The sequence below is a fragment of the Leuciscus leuciscus genome (genome assembly GCF_965113295.1).
Source record: "Leuciscus leuciscus genome assembly, chromosome: 8".
NCBI classification, from domain to species: Eukaryota; Metazoa; Chordata; class Actinopteri; order Cypriniformes; family Leuciscidae; genus Leuciscus; species Leuciscus leuciscus.
The window spans coordinates 5,825,523-5,852,100 of record NC_138732.1 but is presented as its reverse complement, the minus strand read 5'-3'; the positions used below and the strand labels follow the sequence as shown (position 1 = coordinate 5,852,100).

General features: G+C 40.0%; 3 protein-coding genes across 5 annotated transcripts in view; all 3 read left to right on the top strand.

The window, feature by feature from the left end:
• LOC309505331 (uncharacterized protein) overlaps positions 1–26,578 on the top strand; it is a gene marked incomplete at its 3' end in the record, with an annotated part of 29,948 nt that overhangs the window by 2,908 nt on the left and 462 nt on the right. The window contains exon 2 of the mRNA XM_082178704.1: positions 23,630–26,017. Coding sequence (XP_082034830.1) covers positions 23,630–26,017 — 2,388 coding nt within the window. The remainder of the gene's footprint in view (positions 1–23,629; positions 26,018–26,578) is intronic.
• On the top strand, positions 2–6,055 carry LOC309504168 (protocadherin beta-16-like). The gene is made up of 2 exons (XM_082177221.1): positions 2–2,871; positions 4,745–6,055. The coding sequence occupies exons 1-2, from the start codon at positions 475–477 to the stop codon at positions 5,846–5,848; spliced, it is 3,501 nt and encodes a 1,166-aa protein (XP_082033347.1). The 5' UTR covers positions 2–474; the 3' UTR covers positions 5,849–6,055.
• On the top strand, positions 6,248–18,259 carry LOC309504167 (protocadherin beta-16-like). 3 transcript variants are annotated; one of them, XM_082177220.1, is made up of 3 exons: positions 6,248–8,759; positions 10,835–11,896; positions 17,862–18,259. In XM_082177220.1, the coding sequence occupies exons 1-3, from the start codon at positions 6,363–6,365 to the stop codon at positions 17,892–17,894; spliced, it is 3,492 nt and encodes a 1,163-aa protein (XP_082033346.1). In that variant the 5' UTR covers positions 6,248–6,362; the 3' UTR covers positions 17,895–18,259. The 3 variants fall into 3 exon arrangements, 1 of the variants encoding a protein (XP_082033346.1); XR_014207967.1 differs by lacking the exons at positions 6,248–8,759; positions 10,835–11,896 and adding exons at positions 14,771–15,396; positions 15,436–16,260; XR_014207968.1 differs by lacking the exons at positions 6,248–8,759; positions 10,835–11,896 and adding an exon at positions 14,771–16,260.

The following is a 26,578-nucleotide window of genomic DNA, read 5'->3' as shown; positions in this document are numbered from 1 at the left end:
GGTTTGGGCTTTTAGACAAAATGTTTATGTTGTGAAAATAATTTCCCTTCTTGGTTTATTTTATCTCATTCAAATGCCAATGAATATTGTACTTTGACAGACAGTGTTGTGACTTGATATACAATCTATAGCTATTTAACATCTCGTGAAACCGGTTTTATCTGATATATTGCGTTTTACAGAGTATTAAGTGGTTGTATTTTAACACTAAAATTACTCTTTAAATGTGCCACACAAACCAATGCGCACAGCGTCGCTGTTCTCCATCAAAACGACTCCTCTGCGTTTATATTTCATTACAGCCAGTGCTGGTGACGTATCTGCTTTGTTGGCAGAAGCTGTATGCTCTCTGCTTTCATGAACACCGCGAAACGGCTTGTTCTGCTTCCTGATGATCAAAACGTTATATTCGTAACTGCATGATATTTGTTTTACATTTCATAATCACTGGAATATAACTCGAATGAAAAAAAAATGGAATCTCGAATGAAAAGCAAGGCATTGAAAAGGTACGTGTTCGTCATCATTTTAATCTCTCTGCTAAATACAGCATCTTCTGTTACTCATTATTCTTTACCTGAAGAATTGGATGAGGGATCTATAGTGGCTAATTTGGCAACGGATCTGGGATTGGATGTTAAAACATTGAGCAGACGCAAGATTCGTCTCGACACTCTAGCAAATAAAAAATATCTGGATATTAACAAAGAAACGGGAGAGCTGTTCATTGTGGAGAGAATCGATCGTGAGCACATTTGCAACACTAAGGCAGCAGCAACGTGTGTTCTTAAACTGGATGCCACAATCGAAAACCCTGTACGAATGTTTAACATTGAGCTAGAAATTGTTGATATTAACGACAATGCTCCTCATTTTAGAAGGGACACGATGCATTTGGACATTTCAGAGTCAACGCCTGTGGGAGAACGATTCTCTTTAAACAATGCTGTGGATCCTGATATCGGCGTTAATTCAATTAAAACATACTATCTCAGTGAAAGCGATCATTTTTCAATCGAGATTCAGTCCGGGCGGGATGGATCGAAATTCGCTGATTTGATTCTTAAAAAAGCTTTGGATAGAGAACAACATGCCATACATAATCTGATCCTCACTGCTGTGGATGGAGGAGTCCCCGCGCGCTCTGGCACGGCTAGCATTATTGTGCGCGTTCTGGACACGAATGACAACGCCCCTCAATTCGATAAAGACAGTTATACTATAAATCTAACAGAAAACTCTCCTATTGGAAGCCTTGTAGTGAAATTAAACGCCACAGATAAAGACGAGGGGTCAAATTCAGATTTACTTTACTCTTTTAGTTTGTATACATCAGAGAAAACGCAACAAACATTCAGTCTGAATCCTAACAATGGTGAAATCAGAGTGAAAGAAATGATTAATTATGAGGATTTCAGGATCTATGATATGGAAATTATAGCAACAGATAAAGCAGCTAATAGTCTCTCTGGAAAGTGCAAAGTAAAGATATTAATCACAGATATGAATGATAATCATCCTGAAATTTCCATAAAATCATTCACAAGTCCAGTTAAAGAGGATGTACCTGTAAATACAGTAATTGCAGTTGTTAGTGTGAGTGATAAAGACTCAGGAGAAAATGGACAGGTAGATATTCATATTTCTGATGATTTGCCTTTTGCGCTTAAAGAATCATCTGATAATTATTATGAATTATTAATTTCAGAACCGTTAGATCGTGAAAAGGTTGCAGAATATGACATCACTATTACCGTCACTGACAGCGGCAACCCGCCGTTATCTGATAATGAAACTATAACTTTAGAGCTACTGGACGTTAATGACAATGTTCCTCAGTTCCCACAGACATTCTACACGATACCTGTAATGGAGAATAACGCGCCTGGAGCTTCACTGAGCTCTTTAACTGCTATAGACCCAGATCTCCATGAAAATCAGTATCTAGTTTATTTTATAATAGAGAAGGAAATAGTGAACACCTCCATGTCCATGCTGTTCTCCATTAACCCAGAGAACGGTAATCTTTACGCGCTAAAGACCTTTGACTATGAGATAGAGAAGGAGTTTCTTTTCCACATCGAGGCCAGAGACTCTGGTGTTCCTCCGCTCAGCAGTAACGTGACCGTTCACATTATTATCATGGATCAGAACGACAACACACCGCTTATAGTGTCTCCATGGCGCGCGCAAGGCTCGGAGGTGAAGGAAAAGATCCCGAGATCCACCGATAAAGGAACTCTGATAGCCAAAGTCATCGCAATAGACTCTGATTCAGTGCACAACTCTCGCATCACGTACCAGTTCCTCCAGAACACCGACGCCACGTTATTCAGCTTGGATCAATATAACGGAGAGATCCGGACCATGAGAATGTTCAGTTACAGAGACTCGCGAGACCAGCGGCTGGTGGTGATCGCCAAAGACAACGGAGAGCCCGCGCTCTCTGCTACAGTCACCATCAAACTGTCCACGGTGGAGACCGCCCTCAAAACCTATACTGAGGTGCCTTTGGAATATGACATCTTCTCAGATTTAAACCTGTATCTGGTGATCGGACTGGGCTCTGTGTCATTTCTTTTACTCATCACTATACTGGTGACCATCGTGCTGAAGTGTCAGAAAGCGAAGCCCAGCAAAGCGGCTCCTCCGTGCAGGAACAGTGTGATCAGCGAGAGGAACTCGACCATCGCGGACTCCACTCTGGTCTCCAACGATGCCTACTGGTACAGTTTATTTCTAGCAGAGACGAGGAAAGGAAAGCTGGTGGTCAGACAGCCTGTGCCAAAGGGAGCGAGATACATCGTGTCCAGTTTGCCGAGGAGCACTGGAGTGACCGAGACCAGTGACTCAGCCGCTTCTACTCTACAGGTAAGACAATCCATGTCAATAATCAAAGAGAGATTTGCATAACGTTTCTCGCTCAATTTCCTCTCAGACTTTTAGAGATGAGGCGGCGCATGCGCCCCTGTACAGCATTCTTCTTGTTTCTCAGGTTGTGAAAATTTAAGAGGATTTTCCCCTTTCATATTTTAATTATATCAATTTCTGCTCAAGACTGTTTTTGTCCTTTGCATTTTTTATTTTGAGGCTTATTATCACGCATTTTCTCGGGCATCTAATAAAACAGCAAAAAGCGTCATGAAATAAAAAACCACGCGTAAAAAAGAAGAAGAATTTTTGTACACAAGGCTGTTCTCTTCTTATTGTGTATGTTCAGGCCAAACTCACTGAGCGTCGCTGTTCTCTAAGAAAACGCTTTTGCTCATATTTATCACATTCGCCATGACAGATTTCCATAGGTTGTAATCGCACAAAGGAGCGCGCCATGACAAGAGCTTCATAGTGTGTCCTATTCGTTTCCCGATCATTTCATTCTCGCGAGGAATACAAATATTTCAAACGCTGCAGAATGGAGGGATTGGTAAAGTCACAGTTTTGGAGGTATGTAATGGTTCTTTTGTGTTTCTCCGCTATTTTGGACTCAGCGTCCTCTGTTACGCACTATTCTATCCCAGAAGAAATGGAGGAAGGCTCTGTTGTGGCTAATTTAGCCTCAGATTTGGGACTTGACGTTAAAACACTGAGCAGACGAAAAATGCGGCTTGACATTATATCAAACAAAAAATATCTCGATGTCAATAAAGAGACAGGAGAGCTATACATTTTTGAAAAGATGGATAGAGAATATCTTTGCAGTGTTAAAACAACAACATGTTTTATCAAAATGGAAGTGATACTCGAGAATCCTGTGCGCATATTTAACATTGAAATTGAAATTGTGGATATAAATGATAATGCTCCCCAGTTTCGGAGAGATACGATCCATCTGGATATATCCGAATCTACAGCAGCCGGAGAGAGATTCTCACTCAGTAATGCGGTGGATCCTGATATTGGCTCGAATTCGATAAAAACGTATTATTTGAGTGAGAGCGAACATTTTGACATTGAATTACAAACAGGAAGGGACGGATCAAAATTTGCTGATTTGATCCTAAAAAAGCCTTTAGACAGAGAAGAACAAGCTTCACATAATCTGATCCTCACTGCTGTGGATGGAGGAGTCCCCGCGCGCTCTGGCACGGCTAGCATTATTGTGCGCGTTCTGGACACGAATGACAACGCCCCTCAGTTCGATAAAGACAGTTATACTATAAATCTAACAGAAAACTCTCCTATTGGAAGCCTTGTGGTGAAATTAAACGCCACAGATAAAGACGAGGACTTAAATTCAGACGTACTTTACTCTTATAGTTTGTATACATCAGAGAAAACGCAGCAAACATTCAGTCTGAATCCTAACAATGGTGAAATCAGAGTGAAAGAAATGATTAATTATGAGGATTTCAGGATCTATGATATGGAAATTATAGCAACAGATAAAGCAGTTAATAGTCTCTCTGGAAAGTGCAAAGTAAAGATATTAATCACAGATATGAATGATAATCATCCTGAAATTTCCATAAAATCATTCACAAGTCCAGTTAAAGAGGATGTACCTGTAAATACAGTAATTGCAGTTGTTAGTGTGAGTGATAAAGACTCAGGAGAAAATGGACAGGTAGATATTCATATTTCTGATGATTTACCTTTTGCGCTTAAAGAATCATCTGATAATTATTATGAATTATTAATTTCAGAACCGTTAGATCGTGAAAAGGTTGCAGAATATGACATCACTATTACCGTCACTGACAGGGGCAACCCGCCGTTATCTGATAATGAAACTATAACTTTAGAGTTACTGGACGTTAATGACAATGTTCCTCAGTTCCCACAGACATTCTACACGATACCTGTAATGGAGAATAACGCGCCTGGAGCTTCACTGAGCTCTTTAACTGCTGTAGACCCAGATCTCCATGAAAATCAGTATCTAGTTTATTTTATAATAGAGAAGGAAATAGTGAACACCTCCATGTCCATGCTGTTCTCCATTAACCCAGAGAACGGTAATCTTTACGCGCTAAAGACCTTTGACTATGAGATAGAGAAGGAGTTTCTTTTCCACATCGAGGCTAGAGACTCTGGTGTTCCTCCTCTCAGCAGTAACGTGACCGTTCATATTATTATCATGGACCAGAACGACAACACACCGCTTATAGTGTCTCCATGGCGCGCGCACGGCTCGGAGGTGAAGGAAAAGATCCCGAGATCCACCGATAAAGGAACTCTGATAGCCAAAGTCATCGCCATAGACTCTGATTCAGTGCACAACTCTCGAATCACGTACCAGTTCCTCCAGAACACCGACGCCACGTTATTCAGCTTGGATCAATATAACGGAGAGATCCGGACCATGAGAATGTTCAGTTACAGAGACTCGCGAGACCAGCGGCTGGTGGTGATCGCCAAAGACAACGGAGAGCCCGCGCTCTCTGCTACAGTCACCATCAAACTGTCCACGGTGGAGACCGCCCTCAAAACCTATACTGAGGTGCCTTTGGAATATGACATCTTCTCAGATCTAAACCTGTATCTGGTGATCGGACTGGGCTCTGTGTCATTTCTTTTACTCATCACTATACTGGTGACCATCGTGCTGAAGTGTCAGAAAGCGAAGCCCAGCAAAGCGGCTCCTCCGTGCAGGAACAGTGTGATCAGCGAGAGGAACTCGACCATCGCGGATTCCACTCTGGTCTCCAACGATGCCTACTGGTACAGTTTATTTCTAGCAGAGACGAGGAAAGGGAAGCTGGTGGTCAGACAGCCTGTGCCAAAGGGAGCGAGATACATCGTGTCCAGTTTACCGAGGAGCACAGGAGTGACCGAGACCAGCGACTCAGCCGCTTCTACTCTACAGGTAAGAAAATCCACGTGGATAATCAAAGAGAGATTTACATAACGTTTCACGCACAATTTCTTTTCAGATTTTTAGAGAAGAGGCGGTGCATGCGCCCCTGTAGAGCATTCTTCTTGTTTCTCAGGTTGAGAAAATGTCAGAGTATTTTTTTTCTCTCTCATATTTTAATTAATTTAATTCAATTATCAATATTTGGTTTACAAAGTCTGTTTTTGTCCTTTGCATGTGTTATTTTGAGGCTTATTATCACACTTTTCCTCAGGAATCAAAAACAGAAAAATCATAATAAAATAGAAATAACGCGTAAAATAAAAGAATACTTCTTGCATACAAGGCTGTTCTCTTCTTATTGTGTATGTTCAGACCAAACTCACTGAGCGTCGCTGTTCTCTAAGAAAACGCTTTTGGTCATATTTATCACAATCGCCATGACAGATTTCCATATAGGTGGAAATCGCACAAAGGAGCGCGCCATGACAAGAGCTTCGTTGTGTGTCCTGTTCGTTTCCTGATCATTTTATCACGCGAGGAATACAAATATTTCAAACGCTGCAGAATGGAGGGATTGGTGAAGTCACAGTTTTGGAGGTATGTAATGGTCCTTCTGTTTTTCTCCGCTATTTTGGACACCGCATCCTCTGTTACGCACTATTCTATCCCAGAAGAAATGGAGGAAGGCTCTGTTGTGGCTAATTTAGCCTCAGATTTAGGTCTGGATGTGAAAACACTGAGCAGACGAAAAATGAGGCTTGATATTAGGTCAAACAAAAAATATCTCGATGTCAACAAAGAAACAGGAGAGCTCTACATTTTAGAAAAGATGGATAGAGAATATCTCTGTGTATCAAAAACAGCAACAACATGTTTTATCAAAATGGAAGTCACACTCGAGAATCCTGTGCGAATGTTTAACATTGAAATTGAAATTGTGGATATAAATGATAATGCTCCACAGTTTTGGAGGGATTCGATCCGTCTGGATATATCCGAATCTACAGCAGCCGGAGAGAGATTCTCACTCAGTAATGCGGTGGATCCTGATATTGGCTCAAATTCGATAAAAACGTATTATTTGAGTGAGAGCGAACATTTTGATATTGAAATACAAACAGGAAGGGACGGATCAAAATTTGCTGATTTGATTCTGAAAAAGCCTTTAGACAGAGAAGAACAAGCTTCACATAATCTGATCCTCACTGCTGTGGATGGAGGAGTCCCCGCGCGCTCTGGCACGGCTAGCATTATTGTGCGCGTTCTGGACACGAATGACAACGCCCCTCAATTCGATAAAGACAGTTATACTATAAATCTAACAGAAAACTCTCCTATTGGAAGCCTTGTGGTGAAATTAAACGCCACAGATAAAGACGAGGGATTGAATTCAGATTTACTTTACTCTTATAGTTTGTATACATCAGAGAAAACGCAGCAAACATTCAGTCTGAATCCTAACAATGGTGAAATCAGAGTGAAAGAAATGATTAATTATGAGGATTTCAGGATCTATGATATGGAAATTATAGCAACAGATAAAGCAGTTAATAGTCTCTCTGGAAAGTGCAAAGTAAAGATATTAATCACAGATATGAATGACAATCATCCTGAAATTTCCATAAAATCATTCACAAGTCCAGTTAAAGAGGATGTACCTGTAAATACAGTAATTGCAGTTGTTAGTGTGAGTGATAAAGACTCAGGAGAAAATGGACAGGTAGATATTCATATTTCTGATGATTTGCCTTTTGCGCTTAAAGAATCATCTGATAATTATTATGAATTATTAATTTCAGAACCGTTAGATCGTGAAAAGGTTGCAGAATATGACATCACTATTACCGTCACTGACAGGGGCAACCCGCCGTTATCTGATAATGAAACTATAACTTTAGAGCTACTGGACGTTAATGACAATGTTCCTCAGTTCCCACAGACATTCTACACGATACCTGTAATGGAGAATAACGCGCCTGGAGCTTCACTGAGCTCTTTAACTGCTATAGACCCAGATCTCCATGAAAATCAGTATCTAGTTTATTTTATAATAGAGAAGGAAATAGTGAACACCTCCATGTCCATGCTGTTCTCCATTAACCCAGAGAACGGTAATCTTTACGCGCTAAAGACGTTTGACTATGAGATAGAGAAGGAGTTTCTCTTCCACATCGAGGCCAGAGACTCTGGTGTTCCTCCTCTCAGCAGTAACGTGACCGTTCAAATTATTATCATGGATCAGAACGACAACACACCGCTTATAGTGTCTCCATGGCGCGCGCAAGGCTCGGAGGTGAAGGAAAAGATCCCGAGATCCACAGATAAAGGAACTCTGATAGCCAAAGTCATCGCCATAGACTCTGATTCAGTGCACAACTCTCGCATCACGTACCAGTTCCTCCAGAACACCGACGCCACGTTATTCAGCTTGGATCAATACAACGGAGAGATCCGGACCATGAGAATGTTCAGTTACAGAGACTCGCGAGACCAGCGGCTGGTGGTGATCGCCAAAGACAACGGAGAGCCCGCGCTCTCTGCTACAGTCACCATCAAACTGTCCACGGTGGAGACCGCCCTCAAAACCTATACTGAGGTGCCTTTGGAATATGACATCTTCTCAGATCTAAACCTGTATCTGGTGATCGGACTGGGCTCTGTGTCATTTCTTTTACTCATCACTATACTGGTGACCATCGTGCTGAAGTGTCAGAAAGCGAAGCCCAGCAAAGCGGCTCCTCCGTGCAGGAACAGTGTGATCAGCGAGAGGAACTCGACCATCGCGGATTCCACTCTGGTCTCCAACGATGCCTACTGGTACAGTTTATTTCTAGCAGAGACGAGGAAAGGAAAGCTGGTGGTCAGACAGCCTGTGCCAAAGGGAGCGAGATACATCGTGTCCAGTTTACCGAGGAGCACAGGAGTGACCGAGACCAGCGACTCAGCCGCTTCTACTCTACAGGTAAGCAATGGCACATAGTGAATAAAAAAAGTAATAAAATCCAATTAAAATTATGGATTCCCCCCCCCCCCCGGTGAAGTAAGTTTAACTTTGCGCATGGGTATTTGCTTTTATTTTGCTTGTACTTAAGTTGCCAATACATGTACTCGGCAGGAAGATAATAAATATTTGGCATCACTTTTACGCACTGTAATGCAGTAATGTATTGTTCAGCAATACAGCTGCATTAAACCTCCAAAAGTTTCTCGCATTCAATGACAATTGTTAATTGCGTTAAACATAGCATACTGCATTTTTATTGGCACACTATTTTAAAGGTAACTTGACTTGCATTTTACTTTTTACTTTTGTTTACATCTAGTATACGAAAAACTTTATTATAGGTATTCAGATTTTTTTTAAACCTTTTTTTTTAAATGTATGTTCTTAATCAGTGTTGTAGGATTTTAATACGCGTTTCTACTTTTATTCTTTACGTTGCACTCCTCGCTCCTGTGCGCATAGAGTCGCTGTCCACCAAGAAAATGCATTTCTAGTCGTACTGCCTTCGTCGCCATTGCTGATTCCGGAGGACAACATTGCAGTCTTTCTTTCAGTCAGGACTATTCGTCCTCTGATATTTTATTCCAGTTGTCTTTTTCTTTTTACATATTTGTGCCCGCATTCATTTCTCTAAACATACCCCGTTTTTGGAACACTTTGGAACTCCCTCCTTGTGTGCATTTTCACGAGAATCAAAAACAATGGAACCGAAAGCACGGCTTTGGTTAAGGTACGTCTCGATCTTCATATTCCTTTCGGCTGTTTTCCAGACAGCATCTGCTGTTACGCACTACACAATTCCCGAGGAAATGGACGAAGGGTCTGTGGTTGCAAATCTGGCATCTGATTTAGGATTGGATTTGAAAAGTATTAGTAAACGTAAAATGCGATTGGATGTCGTCGCTAGTAAAAAATATCTTGACGTTAACAAAGACACTGGGGAGCTGTTCATTTTAGAAAGGATTGACAGAGAGAATCTGTGCACATCGAAATCAGCCACAACATGTGTCCTTAAAGTGGATGCCACATTAGAGAATCCTATTCGAATGTTTAATATTGAACTTGAAATAATGGACATAAATGATAATGCGCCAAGTTTCCGACGAGATACGATGCATCTAGACATATCAGAGGCAACAGCAAAAGGGGAAAGGTTTTCGCTCACTAATGCAGTAGACCCTGATACAGGTTCAAATTCTGTAAAGACATACTATCTCAGTGAAAGCGACCATTTTAGTATTGCGATTCAGACTGGACGAGACGGATCTAAGTTTGTCGACTTAATTCTAAAAAAGTCATTAGACAGAGAAGAACAAGCTTCACATAATCTGATCCTCACTGCTGTGGATGGAGGAGTCCCCGCGCGCTCTGGCACGGCTAGCATTATTGTGCGCGTTCTGGACACGAATGACAACGCCCCTCAATTCGACAAAGACAGTTATACTTTAAATCTAACAGAAAACTCTCCTATTGGAAGCCTTGTAGTGAAATTAAACGCCACAGATAAAGATGAAGGAACAAATTCGGATATATTTTACTCTTTTAGTCTATATACATCAGAGAAAACGCAGCAAACATTCAGTCTGAATCCTAACAATGGTGAAATCAGAGTGAAAGAAATGATTAATTATGAGGATTTCAGGATCTATGATATGGAAATTATAGCAACAGATAAAGCAGTTAATAGTCTCTCTGGAAAGTGCAAAGTAAAGATATTAATCACAGATATGAATGATAATCATCCTGAAATTTCCATAAAATCATTCACAAGTCCAGTTAAAGAGGATGTACCTGTAAATACAGTAATTGCAGTTGTTAGTGTGAGTGATAAAGACTCAGGAGAAAATGGACAGGTTGATATTCATATTTCTGATGATTTACCTTTTGCGCTTAAAGAATCATCTGATAATTATTATGAATTATTAATTTCAGAACCGTTAGATCGTGAAAAGGTTGCAGAATATGACATCACTATTACCGTCACTGACAGGGGCAACCCGCCGTTATCTGATAATGAAACTATAACTTTAGAGCTACTGGACGTTAATGACAATGTTCCTCAGTTCCCACAGACATTCTACACGATACCTGTAATGGAGAATAACGCGCCTGGAGCTTCACTGAGCTCTTTAACTGCTATAGACCCAGATCTCCATGAAAATCAGTATCTAGTTTATTTTATAATAGAGAAGGAAATAGTGAACACCTCCATGTCCATGCTGTTCTCCATTAACCCAGAGAACGGTAATCTTTACGCGCTAAAGACGTTTGACTATGAGATAGAGAAGGAGTTTCTTTTCCACATCGAGGCCAGAGACTCTGGTGTTCCTCCTCTCAGCAGTAACGTGACCGTTCACATTATTATCATGGATCAGAACGACAACACACCGCTTATAGTGTCACCATGGCGCGCGCAAGGCTCGGAGGTGAAGGAAAAGATCCCGAGATCCACCGATAAAGGAACTCTGATAGCCAAAGTCATCGCCATAGACTCTGATTCAGTGCACAACTCTCGAATCACGTACCAGTTCCTCCAGAACACCGACGCCACGTTATTCAGCTTGGATCAATACAACGGAGAGATCCGGACCATGAGAATGTTCAGTTACAGAGACTCGCGAGACCAGCGGCTGGTGGTGATCGCCAAAGACAACGGAGAGCCCGCGCTCTCTGCTACAGTCACCATCAAACTGTCCACGGTGGAGACCGCCCTCAAAACCTATACTGAGGTGCCTTTGGAATATGACATCTTCTCAGATCTAAACCTGTATCTGGTGATCGGACTGGGCTCTGTGTCATTTCTTTTACTCATCACTATACTGGTGACCATCGTGCTGAAGTGTCAGAAAGCGAAGCCCAGCAAAGCGGCTCCTCCGTGCAGGAACAGTGTGATCAGCGAGAGGAACTCGACCATCGCGGACTCCACTCTGGTCTCCAACGATGCCTACTGGTACAGTTTATTTCTAGCAGAGACGAGGAAAGGAAAGCTGGTGGTCAGACAGCCTGTGCCAAAGGGAGCGAGATACATCGTGTCCAGTTTACCGAGGAGCACAGGAGTGACCGAGACCAGCGACTCAGCTGCATCTACTCTACAGGTAACTTGAACTGCATTAAAAAAACAAAACACATTTGAATTTTAAGTTCAATATTTATTTTAAATAACGTAGGGCTATTATTTTATTCACATTATATTTTCACACTTTTAGTTAATACATTTCTGCTCTGATCATGAAAATCAGTTCAGTTACGAAAATAATCTTGACTTAATATAAAATATTTGTCGTAATTCTTCAAAACATACTCGACGTGTCGCTGTGCCCCAACAAAACGGACGATTTTTCATTTATTTATTTATTTATTTATTTTGTATACGCCATGACAGTTCGTGCTCAACGGCGACGCGGAGAGTCTTTATAAAAAGCGTGCGGGGATGCAAGTGCTTCTGTTTGCTTTCTGCATCGAATAATACTGTGATACTTCCGTAGAACGCAGGTGAAAACCAAGTCAATATTGGAATACATCGAACGTCTTCCATTTGCGATCATCATTGTTAAGGACAGCTGTGTTTTGTGCTCGCAAAGACAACACGCTTCACAGACAGAATGGATTACGCAACATTACTGCTGCTTTCGACACTCGTTTACACGGCGTCTTCTGTCACCCATTATTCTGTTCCGGAGGAGATGGAGGTAGGCTCTGTGGTTGCTAATCTGGCTGCAGATTTAGGAATCGATGTGCAAACGTTGGGAAGGCGAAAAATCAGGTTAGATATCCTTGCAAATAAGAAATATCTGGATGTGAACAAAGACACAGGAGACCTTTTTATTTTGGAGCGCATTGACAGGGAGTATCTTTGTACATCAAAAACAGTATGTTACTTAAAAATGGAAGTCATACTTGAAAACCCAGTTCGTATATTTAACATTGAATTGGAAATAATGGATATTAACGACAATGCGCCTAACTTTCGTAGGGATACGATTAATTTGGACATCTCTGAATCTACAGCTGCTGCTGAGAGGTTTTCTCTAAGTAATGCGGTTGACCCTGATATAGGTTCAAATTCCATTAAAAGTTATCATTTGAGTGAGAGTGCAAACTTTGGTATTGAAATACAGACAGGGAGGGATGGTTCAAAATTTGCTGATTTAATACTGAAAAAAGCCTTAGATCGCGAGGAGCAGGCCATACATAATCTGATCCTCACTGCTGTGGATGGAGGAGTCCCCGCGCGCTCTGGCACGGCTAGCATTATTGTGCGCGTTCTGGACACGAATGACAACGCCCCTCAATTCGATAAAGACAGTTATACTATAAATCTAACAGAAAACTCTCCCATTGGAAGCCTTGTAGTGAAATTAAACGCCACAGATAAAGACGAGGACTTAAATTCAGACGTACTTTACTCTTATAGTTTGTATACATCAGAGAAAACGCAACAAACATTCAGTCTGAATCCTAACAATGGTGAAATCAGAGTGAAAGAAATGATTAATTATGAGGATTTCAGGATCTATGATATGGAAATTATAGCAACAGATAAAGCAGCTAATAGTCTTTCTGGAAAGTGCAAAGTAAAGATATTAATCACAGATATGAATGACAATCATCCTGAAATTTCCATAAAATCATTCACAAGTCCAGTTAAAGAGGATGTACCTGTAAATACAGTAATTGCAGTTGTTAGTGTGAGTGATAAAGACTCCGGAGAAAATGGACAGGTAGATATTAATATTTCGGACGATTTACCTTTTGCGCTTAAAGAATCATCTGATAATTATTATGAATTATTAATTTCAGAACCGTTAGACCGTGAAAAGTTTGCAGAATATGACATCACTATTACCGTCACTGACAGGGGCAACCCGCCGTTATCTGATAATGAAACTATAACTTTAGAGCTACTGGACGTTAATGACAATGTTCCTCAGTTCCCACAGACATTCTACACGATACCTGTAATGGAGAATAACGCGCCTGGAGCTTCACTGAGCTCTTTAACTGCTATAGACCCAGATCTCCATGAAAATCAGTATCTAGTTTATTTTATAATAGAGAAGGAAATAGTGAACACCTCCATGTCCATGCTGTTCTCCATTAACCCAGAGAACGGTAATCTTTACGCGCTAAAGACGTTTGACTATGAGATAGAGAAGGAGTTTCTTTTTCACATCGAGGCCAGAGACTCTGGTGTTCCTCCGCTCAGCAGTAACGTGACCGTTCACATTATTATCATGGATCAGAACGACAACACACCGCTTATAGTGTCTCCATGGCGCGCGCAAGGCTCGGAGGTGAAGGAAAAGATCCCGAGATCCACAGATAAAGGAACTCTGATAGCCAAAGTCATCGCCATAGACTCTGATTCAGTGCACAACTCTCGAATCACGTACCAGTTCCTCCAGAACACCGACGCCACGTTATTCAGCTTGGATCAATACAACGGAGAGATCCGGACCATGAGAATGTTCAGTTACAGAGACTCGCGAGACCAGCGGCTGGTGGTGATCGCCAAAGACAACGGAGAGCCCGCGCTCTCTGCTACAGTCACCATCAAACTGTCCACGGTGGAGACCGCCCTCAAAACCTATACTGAGGTGCCTTTGGAATATGACATCTTCTCAGATCTAAACCTGTATCTGGTGATCGGACTGGGCTCTGTGTCATTTCTTTTACTCATCACTATACTGGTGACCATCGTGCTGAAGTGTCAGAAAGCGAAGCCCAGTAAAGCGGCTCCTCCGTGCAGGAACAGTGTGATCAGCGAGAGGAACTCGACCATCGCGGACTCCACTCTGGTCTCCAACGATGCCTACTGGTACAGTTTATTTCTAGCAGAGACGAGGAAAGGAAAGCTGGTGGTCAGACAGCCTGTGCCAAAGGGAGCGAGATACATCGTGTCCAGTTTACCGAGGAGCACTGGAGTGACCGAGACCAGTGACTCAGCTGCATCTACTCTACAGGTAGGCCCATATAATGTTAACATGTAAACTAGTCCTTCAAAGAAGCCAGACAACAATTTGACCTTTCAACCTTTAGCCAAACACTTTTTCATGACTCCACTATTCTCTCTGAGACACTTTTTTTCAGCTTTTGCCTTTCATGTGGACATTCACAACTTTTCCAGCTTCCCATCTTGTATGGGGTCAGTGAGACTATGCATAAATTCATAAATTCACTTTTCTGTGCATCACTTTTGAAACTAGATGTTTCAGTCGTTCTTAGCAGATTTTCTCTTTACACTAGAGTTTGTGTATGTGTGTAATGTTTTTTTCTTTGTGTCTTTGGTACATTTCTGATACCTGTTCTTTTAATTCTTTTAAAGTCAGTTTCACAGTTACACTTTTTTTTTATTTTTTATTAAAGTTCATCTTCACTTAAAAGTTAAAAATGTTTTTATCTGTTCAGACTAACTGATAGTATGTGTCGTGGATGCTGTTTGTTCTGATTCCACAGCCCCATATTTTTTATCTTTTACCTGTTGTACATATAGTCTCAGCTTCCCTCTGGCTGAGCCAGCTGTTACAGTGAAAGAGATTTTATGTGTGTGTGTGTGTGTGTGTGTGTGTGTGTGTGTGTGTGTGTGTGTGTGTGTGTGTGTGTGTGTGTGTGTGTGTGTGTGTAAAATGTACAGATTTGTGCAAGCATGTTGCGTGACGTGTTGCTTCTCTCTCAGAGCAGGTTGACCTACTTTCCTGACCTCCTGCTGCTGTTTCACCTACAGTTCTGATGTTCACAAACTTTAATACTTTTGTGCTTAAATCTCTTAATATTCTGATGTAATGTTGGACTCCAAACATGTATGCGCTCATTTAGACAAACAATCTTATTACAGTGGCCCCAAAAAGTATATGGATAGTTAAGTTTGCATCAAGCTTTGTTTATTTGCATGATTGAGTTGTTCTGTAGCATTTCATTAAGTTGTTCTCATTTGTTAGAGAGTGTCACCTGAAGGACAGGTAAGTGATTGAAAGACAGAATGAGAAAGTCTTTAACATAACTTTAACTTTTTTATTCTTTTTTGTGCAGTCTCTTTTTTTTTAAACAACATATCTTAATCTGACTCATCTCTTATTCCTCTACTTCTTAGTGAATTGAGTAATGGAGTTTGTTTGCTTGATTTGTTTTGCAACAATTTTTCTTTTTGCATAATTTGTTATGCTTTTACATTATTCACAGGTTACCTGGAGTCCCTGATCATTCAAACAGCAATGACTGAGGAGAGGAAGTCTTTTCCTGATTTGTTAATGCACTGTAGAGCTTTTGAAACAAGCTTAGACTATAGGACTGATGTAGAATAATTTTTATAACAGATTTTTTTCTTTTCTTTTTTTCTACTCTGTTCAGTGAAATTCATCAAAATGTTTCTGCCATAAGCTCAAATATTGAAATGTGTGTCTCTGTTTTTGTTTCCGTTTTAAAGTACTCAAAATGAACGAGGTCCCTTCTCCCGCTGGAGGTATGCAGCCCTGACTTCACCATTTTCTCGATTTCTGGAGCACCTGATCCCAGGGCCCATTGACCTTTTACTGAAATATGTGTGACTCTATGTGTTTCTCTTTGTGGTTGGTGTTTTTTGTCAGTGGAGTTTGCCTTGTCCTGTTGTAGGAGGAGCCAAGGAACCAATTTATACAACTGAATTCAAATCAGTTTTGTTTCCTGAGGCCTGTTCATAATCACAGTTTAGATGCAGGTTAACATTACCATCAGTTTGTCATCTCACTTGGTCTTCTGAGCCTCTTAGATGTACAGGCTGCTAGATTTAAACTTTGCAGTCTTTATGAACACAATGTGTGCATTTGTTTCCACTTGTGAAACTCAATAGTTACCTGACATCCTTAAAGCTGGTGTTTTCTTCACTACAACTGATGTTATGCAGCCTCACAAACCCCTCCTTTTATAGACACCTTTGACCAGCAGAAGCGCTAATGATAACAGTGACTCTCTGTGGTTTGATTGACAGTGGCTGAGGGTGTAAAAGTTGCTCAGATAAACATGCCCTGCCAAAATGTATTACTGAATCGGTTAAAGAAACTTCACCCAGAAGTAAAAACTGATCATTTACTTATTTACTTAACTGATCAAAGTCAAATTATTCGCTTTCTTTTGTGGAAGAATGTTTACGCTGCTCTTTTCTCTACGATGAAAGTTACAGGGAATGGATGCTGTCAAGTCAAATAACCTTTATATAGAGCACTTTACACAATACAGATTGTTTCAAAGCAGCTTCACTGTAATAATAACAGAATCAGTGATGCAAAAGTCTGCAAAAGTGATGCAGTTCTAAAAAGAAAATAGTGCCAATATTCAGCTTAATTGACTTCAGGTTTTGTTCTCATCTGATAGTGTCAGTATAGTCAAATCCATGTTACTTAATATTAAATGTCTTTCAATCCCAATCTATAAGATTGTGGAGGGAAAGTTTATTCGACAGCGTCTGTTCTTATCCGCTTTCATGGTCTGAAAAATAGCATTTTGAGTTCCACAGACAAAAATAAAAATCAGGGCTTTGAAACGAGAGACGGGTTAGTAAATGGCAGAATTACATTCCTTTAAACAACAAGTTTTTTTTTTAGTTTTTTTTTTTAAATATGGCTCTAGTGCATGATGTGGGTTTTAACAATATATGTACTGACTGTTCATCTACTAAACATCATTATGAGCTCCTCAGCCTGTTTGTTGGATGGTTTGTCTACTTGTGTGTTTGAATGGTTGGTGAATTGACTGGTGGATTCCAAGTTCACATACTGGTTCTGTTGTATTTCTTTTCACAAATAAATCAGAGTCATGGGAAACGTCTTACAACAACCACCCAGTTTTCAGCTCGCTGCCCTTCCATCACCCCAACCACCCTCACCTGATATCTGAGCATGGTTCTCATTGATCAACCCACCCCCCCGTCACCTGTCAATCAAACCAAGGTTCCACCTTCTGCCTGAAGCCTTTTATTTGAGTGACAGGCCTTGGTTGCATGAGACGTGTTCAGATTCTGGCCTGTCACAATGTGAATAACATCTGAAGTCCAGCCTCTTACGTCCACTTTTTCTTTCTCTTTGACAGGCATCCACCACCACCAGCAGCAGTTCCACCTGAGGACCTTCACGGGCGTTATTGCTGGAGCAACGTGTGAAAAAACGTTCCATCAACCTGCATGTCTGTTCACCTGCATCCATTACATCCACCTGCACCATCCTCCAGTGATGAAACGAACCCTGAATGATGCCTACATCTTCACATCAATGTTCAGAGAGTTTTGCCCTCGCTTTTCCCAACAAGCCCATGGACGATCTGACCAGAGGAATGACAAAGACGAGATACTCTTACACCTGACCGGTCAGGACCTGACTTGGACTGGGTCTGTGAACACACACACACACACACACACACACACACACACACACACACACACACACACACACACACACACACACACACACACACACACACACACACACACACACACACACACACACACACACACACACACACACACACACACACACGCACACACACACACACACACACAAATCCATATCTTCAAACAGCACAGCTCATGTCTTTGTCAAAGAAACTTTTCTGCAAAACCAGTATGCTTGTGTTTGCATGGTTAAAGCTCCATGTTAGATCTTCATTATATATATATAGTGACTGGTAAAAACATTGGAGAGAGAAATTATTAACAGAATATTCTCACATGACCAGATGTGGACAGTGAATTGCACCAAAAAAATCCCATTTGTAATCTGTAACTTTTTGTTTTCTAGTAGAAATATCTAAACATCCTTAAAAATAAGATTAAGTTGCCTAATAAGCAAATGTTTACAAAAAAGTGTAAACCACTAAAATAAAATAAAAAACCTGAAAATTACATTACAAAATATTTATATTGGAGATACATTCTCTAAGGTGCTGTTAATGCAATTTGCTTCTCGTGTGAATATACCTGGTTTCATGAATGTTTAGATATTTTTACTGAAAAAAAGATTCATGGGATTTCTTTTGCAATGTGAGTGATACTGAACAAGCACAAAGAGGATTCAAACGATGCAGACCTGTGGAGAGATGGCGTGGGGAGCTCTTGCTAGAGAGAGTTTGGACATTGAAAGCTTCTCTTTCCCTGCAACATATGTATAAAGCATTTCTTATGTGTTTTCTTGGATCTCATTAAGACTTCTATCAGAATAATACAAGTGTATTCAGAATAGGTCACAGCGAAATTGATTTGTTGTACCTTATAATCTTTACTCTTCTCTGTAGTGTTGTATTATGCCAGTGTTGCTGTTCGTGTCAGTATTTTGAGTTTCAGTTTGTAAAGAATCAAGTTGAATCTAGGCACTGATCTGACACAGAAAGTGTAGAGAACGGATACCGTTGTTGTTATGATCTCTCCTGAATCTGATATTATTTTTTATGAGTGTAGTGAAGGCTGTAAAATCACCTGAAGGATCTAAGGATCTGTTTCAGTAGCAACCTGAATGTGTGTGTGTGTGTACCTTCAATAGCACAATTTTCTTTATTTAGTTTTATTATCATTTATAATCATTTATGTAAGCCATCACTTGATAAATAACAAATTGTATAAATAATCAAATGACAAATTAGATGAATGGTTGATTATAAATGATTGGATGAAGATTTTGTCATTTATAACCATTGTCCATTTATCAAATTTTTCATTTAAATATATATACCATTTTTTTAATACTATTATTTTCCTAGCTCTTGCAATGCTCTCTATTAGTTATTAATCCTATGATTGTGGGGTTTCATGGAATATTTGTCTTCACGAATAAGAGATAAGAGGGAATATCGCAATTTCTAGGTTTTATGGGATGTTGTTGTGAAGCAGTTTGGTATTAAAAAACCCTGTTTTATTTGTGCTGGTCAGATGAAGATTATTCAATAAACCCTGTTCATTTCTGATAATTCATGGCCTCCTCTGTCAACCTCTAAGGCTGATAGAAGTCTTGGGTACCAGACAGAATACTGGTTTTGCATACCAGACAAAAAGAGACTGGATCCAGTCCTCCTGGTGTGGGGATCTGATGTAACCTTGGTGTCTGGTGACATTTATAAATGCACAAACGCAGACACAGCACAGTGATGTCATAGTGCAGAGGCATTTGAAGGACACAGTCGTTTCTAAAGTGACGAGTTTACGAGAGTCCTCTGATGTCACATAAAACACATCTACTTCTGAGATGTTAATCAGTGAGTTACTCCTTTTTGTCATGTATAAAAACACACAATTTAAGAGATGGAGACACACAGTAAAGAGTTCCATCAGCCTTCACCGAATCTTTCAAAAAAAGACCAAATGACAACTGTTAATGTTTACTTTGCTTATTTATAGGCTATATAGTTATTATTATCTAATATTATATTATAGAATGTGTTTGTTTAAAACTCATGGAAATGCTTTGAAAAAATAATACATGCAGAAAATACATTGTAAAAGTTAAATTTTTTCATTTTGTAAATTTTTTAATTTTTACGTTTTAATATAAACTTTTCATATTGCTGCTTTTTATTGTTCATATTTTCTATTTGCTGTCTATAGCAGTGGTGCAATGTATGGACATACGCATTTTATTTCAGTGAACAATATGGTATTTTTTGTTTTTCTGGTATTTTGCTGCCTTTCTGAAATGTCATTTACGATACAATCATGGTATAATCATAACCTTCTGAGGGTCTGGCAGCTTCCCCAGGCAGGTCAAGAGGTCAGCGTGTCTTGGGGTGAATTCAGTGACAGGCTCTGGGATGCACAGCATGTGTGTCTTGCTCTTGTCAAAGCAATGCACCATTACTAAATACATTTACCCAATTCTCCTTTTATTTTCTGTTTTAGAGGTACAAATGCGGGGTGTTTACATGTGATATTTTAAGAGAGAGGAAGAAATCGTTTCAAGGCTCTTAATTAGCTGTCTCAGAATATTTGACTAATTCTCAGACATGAGCGGTGTTGTAAAACAACATTACGTTTTTATTAAAGAAAGAGGTGTTTTAAAAAAAATGAAATATAAAGGTGTTTTTTTATGTGATTTCATGTCTGTCAGTGCGAGCAGCTTTAAGTAGGTCACTTATCTCTCACTACCCAGGAAAGTGACTACAATTCATTTACCCAATAGCCTCATTTTGTGATATAAAAATGGGCTGTCTGTATAAAGCACATGATAGCCCCTTCATCTCTTTTTCATCCTTTATCCTTATCAAAATGTGCTTTTTTTTTACCAGCATTTGTGCTCTAAAGCAGACAAACTGCCTTTCTAAAGCTGAATGCATCCGTGATTTGCCTTGGAGAAGCTCACAAGACCCTCTTTGCTCATAAGTATCTGCTGATATATTGTACTGCATATACAATAGATAAAAACATTGAAAATAGTATGTGATTTCTGTCATTCACAATGTAAATCAGAACCGTGATGGGACCTTGCAAATTTTGTAATATGTTTTTAGCTTTTAAATGACTTCTAAACATGTGAATAGCAATCAGCCTGTAGCCAAATTCAGCACAGCTGCACTGGAGTATACAAATCAAAACACATTGTTCGTACAGTACCATTATGATTATCTTTTAAATGGGGAAGAGAAAGACAGACCATGTATGTGATTATGACTCAACTGACTTCTGATCATCAATAAAATCAAAGTGATTTTGTGAATTATTAATCTTAGTTTGCATGATTTTCAGTTGTTTTGGGGCTGTAGGTGAGTGTGTTTGGGTGGGTGACTGGAGAAAGATGAGGTCATCTCGGCAAATGATGTAATGCATGAGGATAATCAGATAGTTTCATGTCATATCTGCTTTTTCAAAGATGTAAAACACTATAAAACCACATTCTGATTATCATCACCCGCTCTGATAAATAATACATTTTTTCTTCTGCTAATTTTGACAGAAATAATAAAGCATTAAATGCTGTCCTCGCTGGCTTACTGCCTGGTTCTGGTTCTGTGATGTGGGTCAGAACAAAGTTGGAAAAAACATGCAGCTTCTTTTTGCTTCTCTTTTCCTCCTGACCCAGATTTCTCTCCGCCCGCCTTTCAGCACAGAGTAAGACTGCAGCACCCTTAAAAGCTGCAGCAGCGGACACACACACACACACACACACACACACACACACACACACACACACACACACACACACACACACACACACACACACACACACACACACACACACACACACACACACACACACACACACACACACACACACACACACACACCATGCTTTCCTGAGACACTGCAGAAAAAAGGCCTCACTCAGAGAAATCAGGCTGACTGCTGGTTTCTAGGCAACGGGAGCCTGTCTCTTAGCGACCGAATTAAAGAGAATGGAACGTGGGTTAATAGAAGAGAGAATCATTTTATCATGAAATGTAAATAATCAATAAAAAATAGTGTTGTTACTAGCAAAAAAATTTTTTTGTGAGTGGTGAATTTATTTGGTGTTCATGTCTTCCCAAACACCTCCCTTCACTCACGCTTTCCCCTGGAGACTGCAGCACCACAGACAGCGAACCGCCTATCCAAAGGCCCGTTGCCATGGTAACGGGCGGGGAGGGGGTGCATGATGCTGCATCCTGTAATTTGATGCACCGACAAGAGGCTCAGCAAACCAAATCTGGGGAGCTCGTATATCTGTGCAGTCTATGTGAAATAAACAGCATTATACACGGTATAACACAGATATTTATAATAATCTGTGATATGAAATACTGGTGCACGTAAATGTGATTGATATGTAGGCTATATTTGATTTCCATACGTCCGTGAGAAACGACCTTGAGATGTGAATCACTTCACTCTGCCCCCTGGTGTCATTTGTCTGGTACATGGTTTGGTTTTCACAGACCCTCATACGTAATAAGCTGTGGTGGGAGGGAGCGCAGAACAAAAGGGGCGGGTGGGGCCGAGTTTGTCACGTGATCTGTGTAACTAAACCACAAGATGTCACTGCGCACCATGCAGTCAGACACTAAAACACATATAGACATGGTCAACATATTAATACTGGCTCATTTATTCTCTTATAATTTATAACACGTGTTTTAAATGCTGATTCCAATAAAGGAAAAATAACAAAAAGTTTTTTAATTTTTTTATTAATTAGATTATTTTCAGATTTTTATTGTAGGACATGTGGTATTGTGATGCCGCAATATAATTATTAATAATAACAATAATCATAATAATCATAGTAATTATCGTTTGACCTAGTCCGAACATTTAATCTTCTAGTATAATTGGTCATGTTTGGTCCTCTTTATGTTCTGTTCTGTTCTGTTTTGTTAATTATGTTTCCATCTATTTTTACGCGAATTTTTGGATATCATCAAAGTGGTTCGGTATCATTAAGTGCGTATGTATTTATTACTATGTGTTTCGTTTGCGCGCTCTGAGACGCAAGTCATTTATTATATACAAAATATAATATACAGTGGCTTCTCCTGCTTTCCTTGGTGATATTTAGCTTCAGTTTATCAGGAAGTGACGATTTTGTTCTCTTCGACTCACTGGATGGAACTGCTGCGTTATTTGTAATGTTTTAATGTGATATTCCTATTTTGCGCAAGTTAAATTCCCAACTTTGGATGGAAACGGCCTCACAAGAAGATGAATTGTGAAGGAGATGATGCAGTTCGGCAAAATCGCTCTTAGTGGCGCTGCAATACCATACATTGCTAACAGTTGCGTTTACAGTAACAGATTTCGTGGCTTGGCGTGTGTCAGACATCACTTTGGCTTTGGACAATGAACAACCACGACGATTTTAAATCTGTCCGTTATTTGTGCTTTGGAAAAGCATAAATGAGTTGAGCGCATCTGCTATTTTCAGCGGTGCTCAGAGGAAACTATGGCGAGTGAAAACACAAGAACGTGGATGAGCAAGATGTTTTATGTGATGTGTTTGCTGTTTAATTCCGGAGGAAATGCTGCTCAGATAAACTACTCCCTCCAAGAAGAATCTAAAACTGGAGTCACTGTAGGGAACATTGCAAAAGACTTGGGGATTGATCCGACTTCATTGGAGAACCGGAATTTACGCATCGTTGCGGGGACAAAGCAAGAGCTCTTTCGGGTAAATCATGAAGACGGCGCTTTGTTTGTGAACCAGAGGATAGACAGAGAAGAGCTGTGTGCTAAAACCAACCCGTGTCTCATTCATCTTAAAGCAGTGATAGAAAATCCACTCGAAATGCACCAGATATCAGTTGACATCATCGATGTCAATGATAACCCACCTAGTTTTTTGGATGAAAACTATAAATTGGAAATACTTGAATCTGCAATGACAGGAGCACGATTTCAGCTAGAAACTGCTCATGATCCAGATATAGGCTCAAACGACTTGCAGGCATATAAACTGAGCCAAAATCATTATTTTCGTTTAGAAACGGAAGACATGGGAGACGAAGGTAAGATCCCTGTCCTCATTCTACAAAAACCTCTTGATAGAGAAAAAAGCGCAAGGCATAAGCTAATATTAACTGCGACGGACGGCGGAAAGCCGCAGAAATCAACTTTTGTAAATATTACTATTGTTGTATCAGATATCAATGATAATTCTCCCATTTGTGATAAACAAAAATACACAGTGACGGTGAAAGAAAACGCCCCTGAAGGAACATTTCTGCTCCGCGTAAATGCTTCAGATTCAGATGATGGAATAAATGGGGAAATTGAATATTCTTTAAGGAACAAGTTCAGGAACGGAGCATCTGAGGTTTTTGATTTAGATAGTTTAACGGGGGAATTAAAGATAAAAGGTGGCCTAAATTATGAGGAAAGGCAAGTTTATGAGCTAAAGATAGTGGCTGCGGATAAGGGGGCAGTATCATTATCTACACTATGTAATGTGCTTGTCAATGTTGAGGATGTTAACGACAACAGGCCTGAGATTGACGTCACCTCAGCATCTAGCCACATACCCGAGGATGCTCCTCCTGGGACTGTCGTGGCTCTGATGGGAGTTACTGACCTGGACTCAGGTATGAATGGAAAGATTGTTTGCGCTCTGCCCAAAAATATTCCCTTTGATCTCAAGCCATCGCCTGATGGAAACTTTTATTCTCTGGTAACTAAAGAACACATTGACAAAGAATCTAAATCGTCTTATGACATTACCATAACAGCCAAAGATTTAGGAACCCCGTCGTTATCATCAACGAGATCGATTCACGTCGAGGTCACGGATGTCAACGACAACAGCCCCACATTTACTCAAAGCCCATATACATTCTACGTGGTTGAAAACAACAAACCAGGAATTGCCGTTTTCTCATTAAGTGCAGCTGATATAGACGAAGGTGAAAACGCACGTGTCTCGTATTCAATTGATCGAGTGAATTCAGATCAAAGCATGACATCATTTCTGAGTATTAATGAGGCGAATGGTACCGTTTACTCATTGAAGAGCTTTGACTTTGAGTCTTTAAAAACATTTCAATTCTTTGTTGTTGCCAAAGACTCTGGAAGTCCGTCTCTGAGCAGTAACGTGACAGTGAACGTGTTTATTCTGGATCAGAACGACAACGTTCCAGTGATCTTATATCCAGTCAGCGCTAACGGTTCTGCTGAGGGTGTGGAAGAGATTCCCCGGAATGTGAACGCAGGTCATTTGGTGACTAAAGTCAGAGCCTATGACGCAGATATAGGATACAACGGCTGGTTATTGTTTTCACTGCAGGAAGTTAGTGACCACAGTCCCTTTAGTTTGGACCGCTATACAGGACAGATAAGAACCCTTCGCTCATTCACAGAAACAGACGAGGCCCAGCATAAACTGCTCATACTGGTCAAAGACAATGGGAACGTTTCACTCTCAGCAACAGCGACTGTGATTGTCAAAGTTGTGGAGCCCAAAGAGGCATTTGCGGCTTCTGATGTTAAAAACACAGTAAAAGACGAGGAGGAAAACGACGTGACATTTTATCTGATCATCACTTTGGGCTCGGTTTCAGTGCTTTTTGTCATCAGCATCATCGTGTTGATTGTAATGCAGTGCTCTAAATCTACAGACTATTCGTCCAAGTATTTACAGGACACAAATTACGACGGGACTCTGTGTCACAGCATCCAGTACAGATCTGGAGACAAACGGTACATGTTAGTTGGACCCAGAATGAGCATCGGCTCTACAATAGCGCCAGGCAGTAATAGGAATACTCTAGTGATACCAGATCGCAGGAGGAGAGATTCTGGAGAGGTAAGATGCATCTTTAATAATTATTCTTATTATTTTTAAGTTTTCACGTTTGTGTAGTCGTTTCAACGAGATCTGTCCATGGTGCTGAAATTCAAAACCATACATTCACATGAATATTTTTGCAACCCGGTGATGACATTTAGTAAAAGTGCAAATAATCAGTGTTAGAAATAAACCACACTGCAGCTGATACAAAGAACATTAACTGCTATCTCAACAGTGGTGGGATTTTTTTTTTTTTTATAGCTAAACTACATTAATCTTATTAACATTCACCATTAAAATACATGACAGATTTTTTTTTTTTAAACTGAAACCTAAAACACTTGAGAGTAGTTATGAGTCAGTCACACTCATTAATGGCTGCAGGCTAGACAAAAATATTAATCTATAACGATTACTGTTAAAAACAAACATATATGTACTGTATGTACATATATGTACTGTATGCGACTTTAAATTTGTATTTTAAAATATATTTTCTAAATGTGAAATATCTATTCCCTCGAGCAAAATAATTACGCTTCCATTTTAGCTCATTCTAAATAAAATCAACAGGAA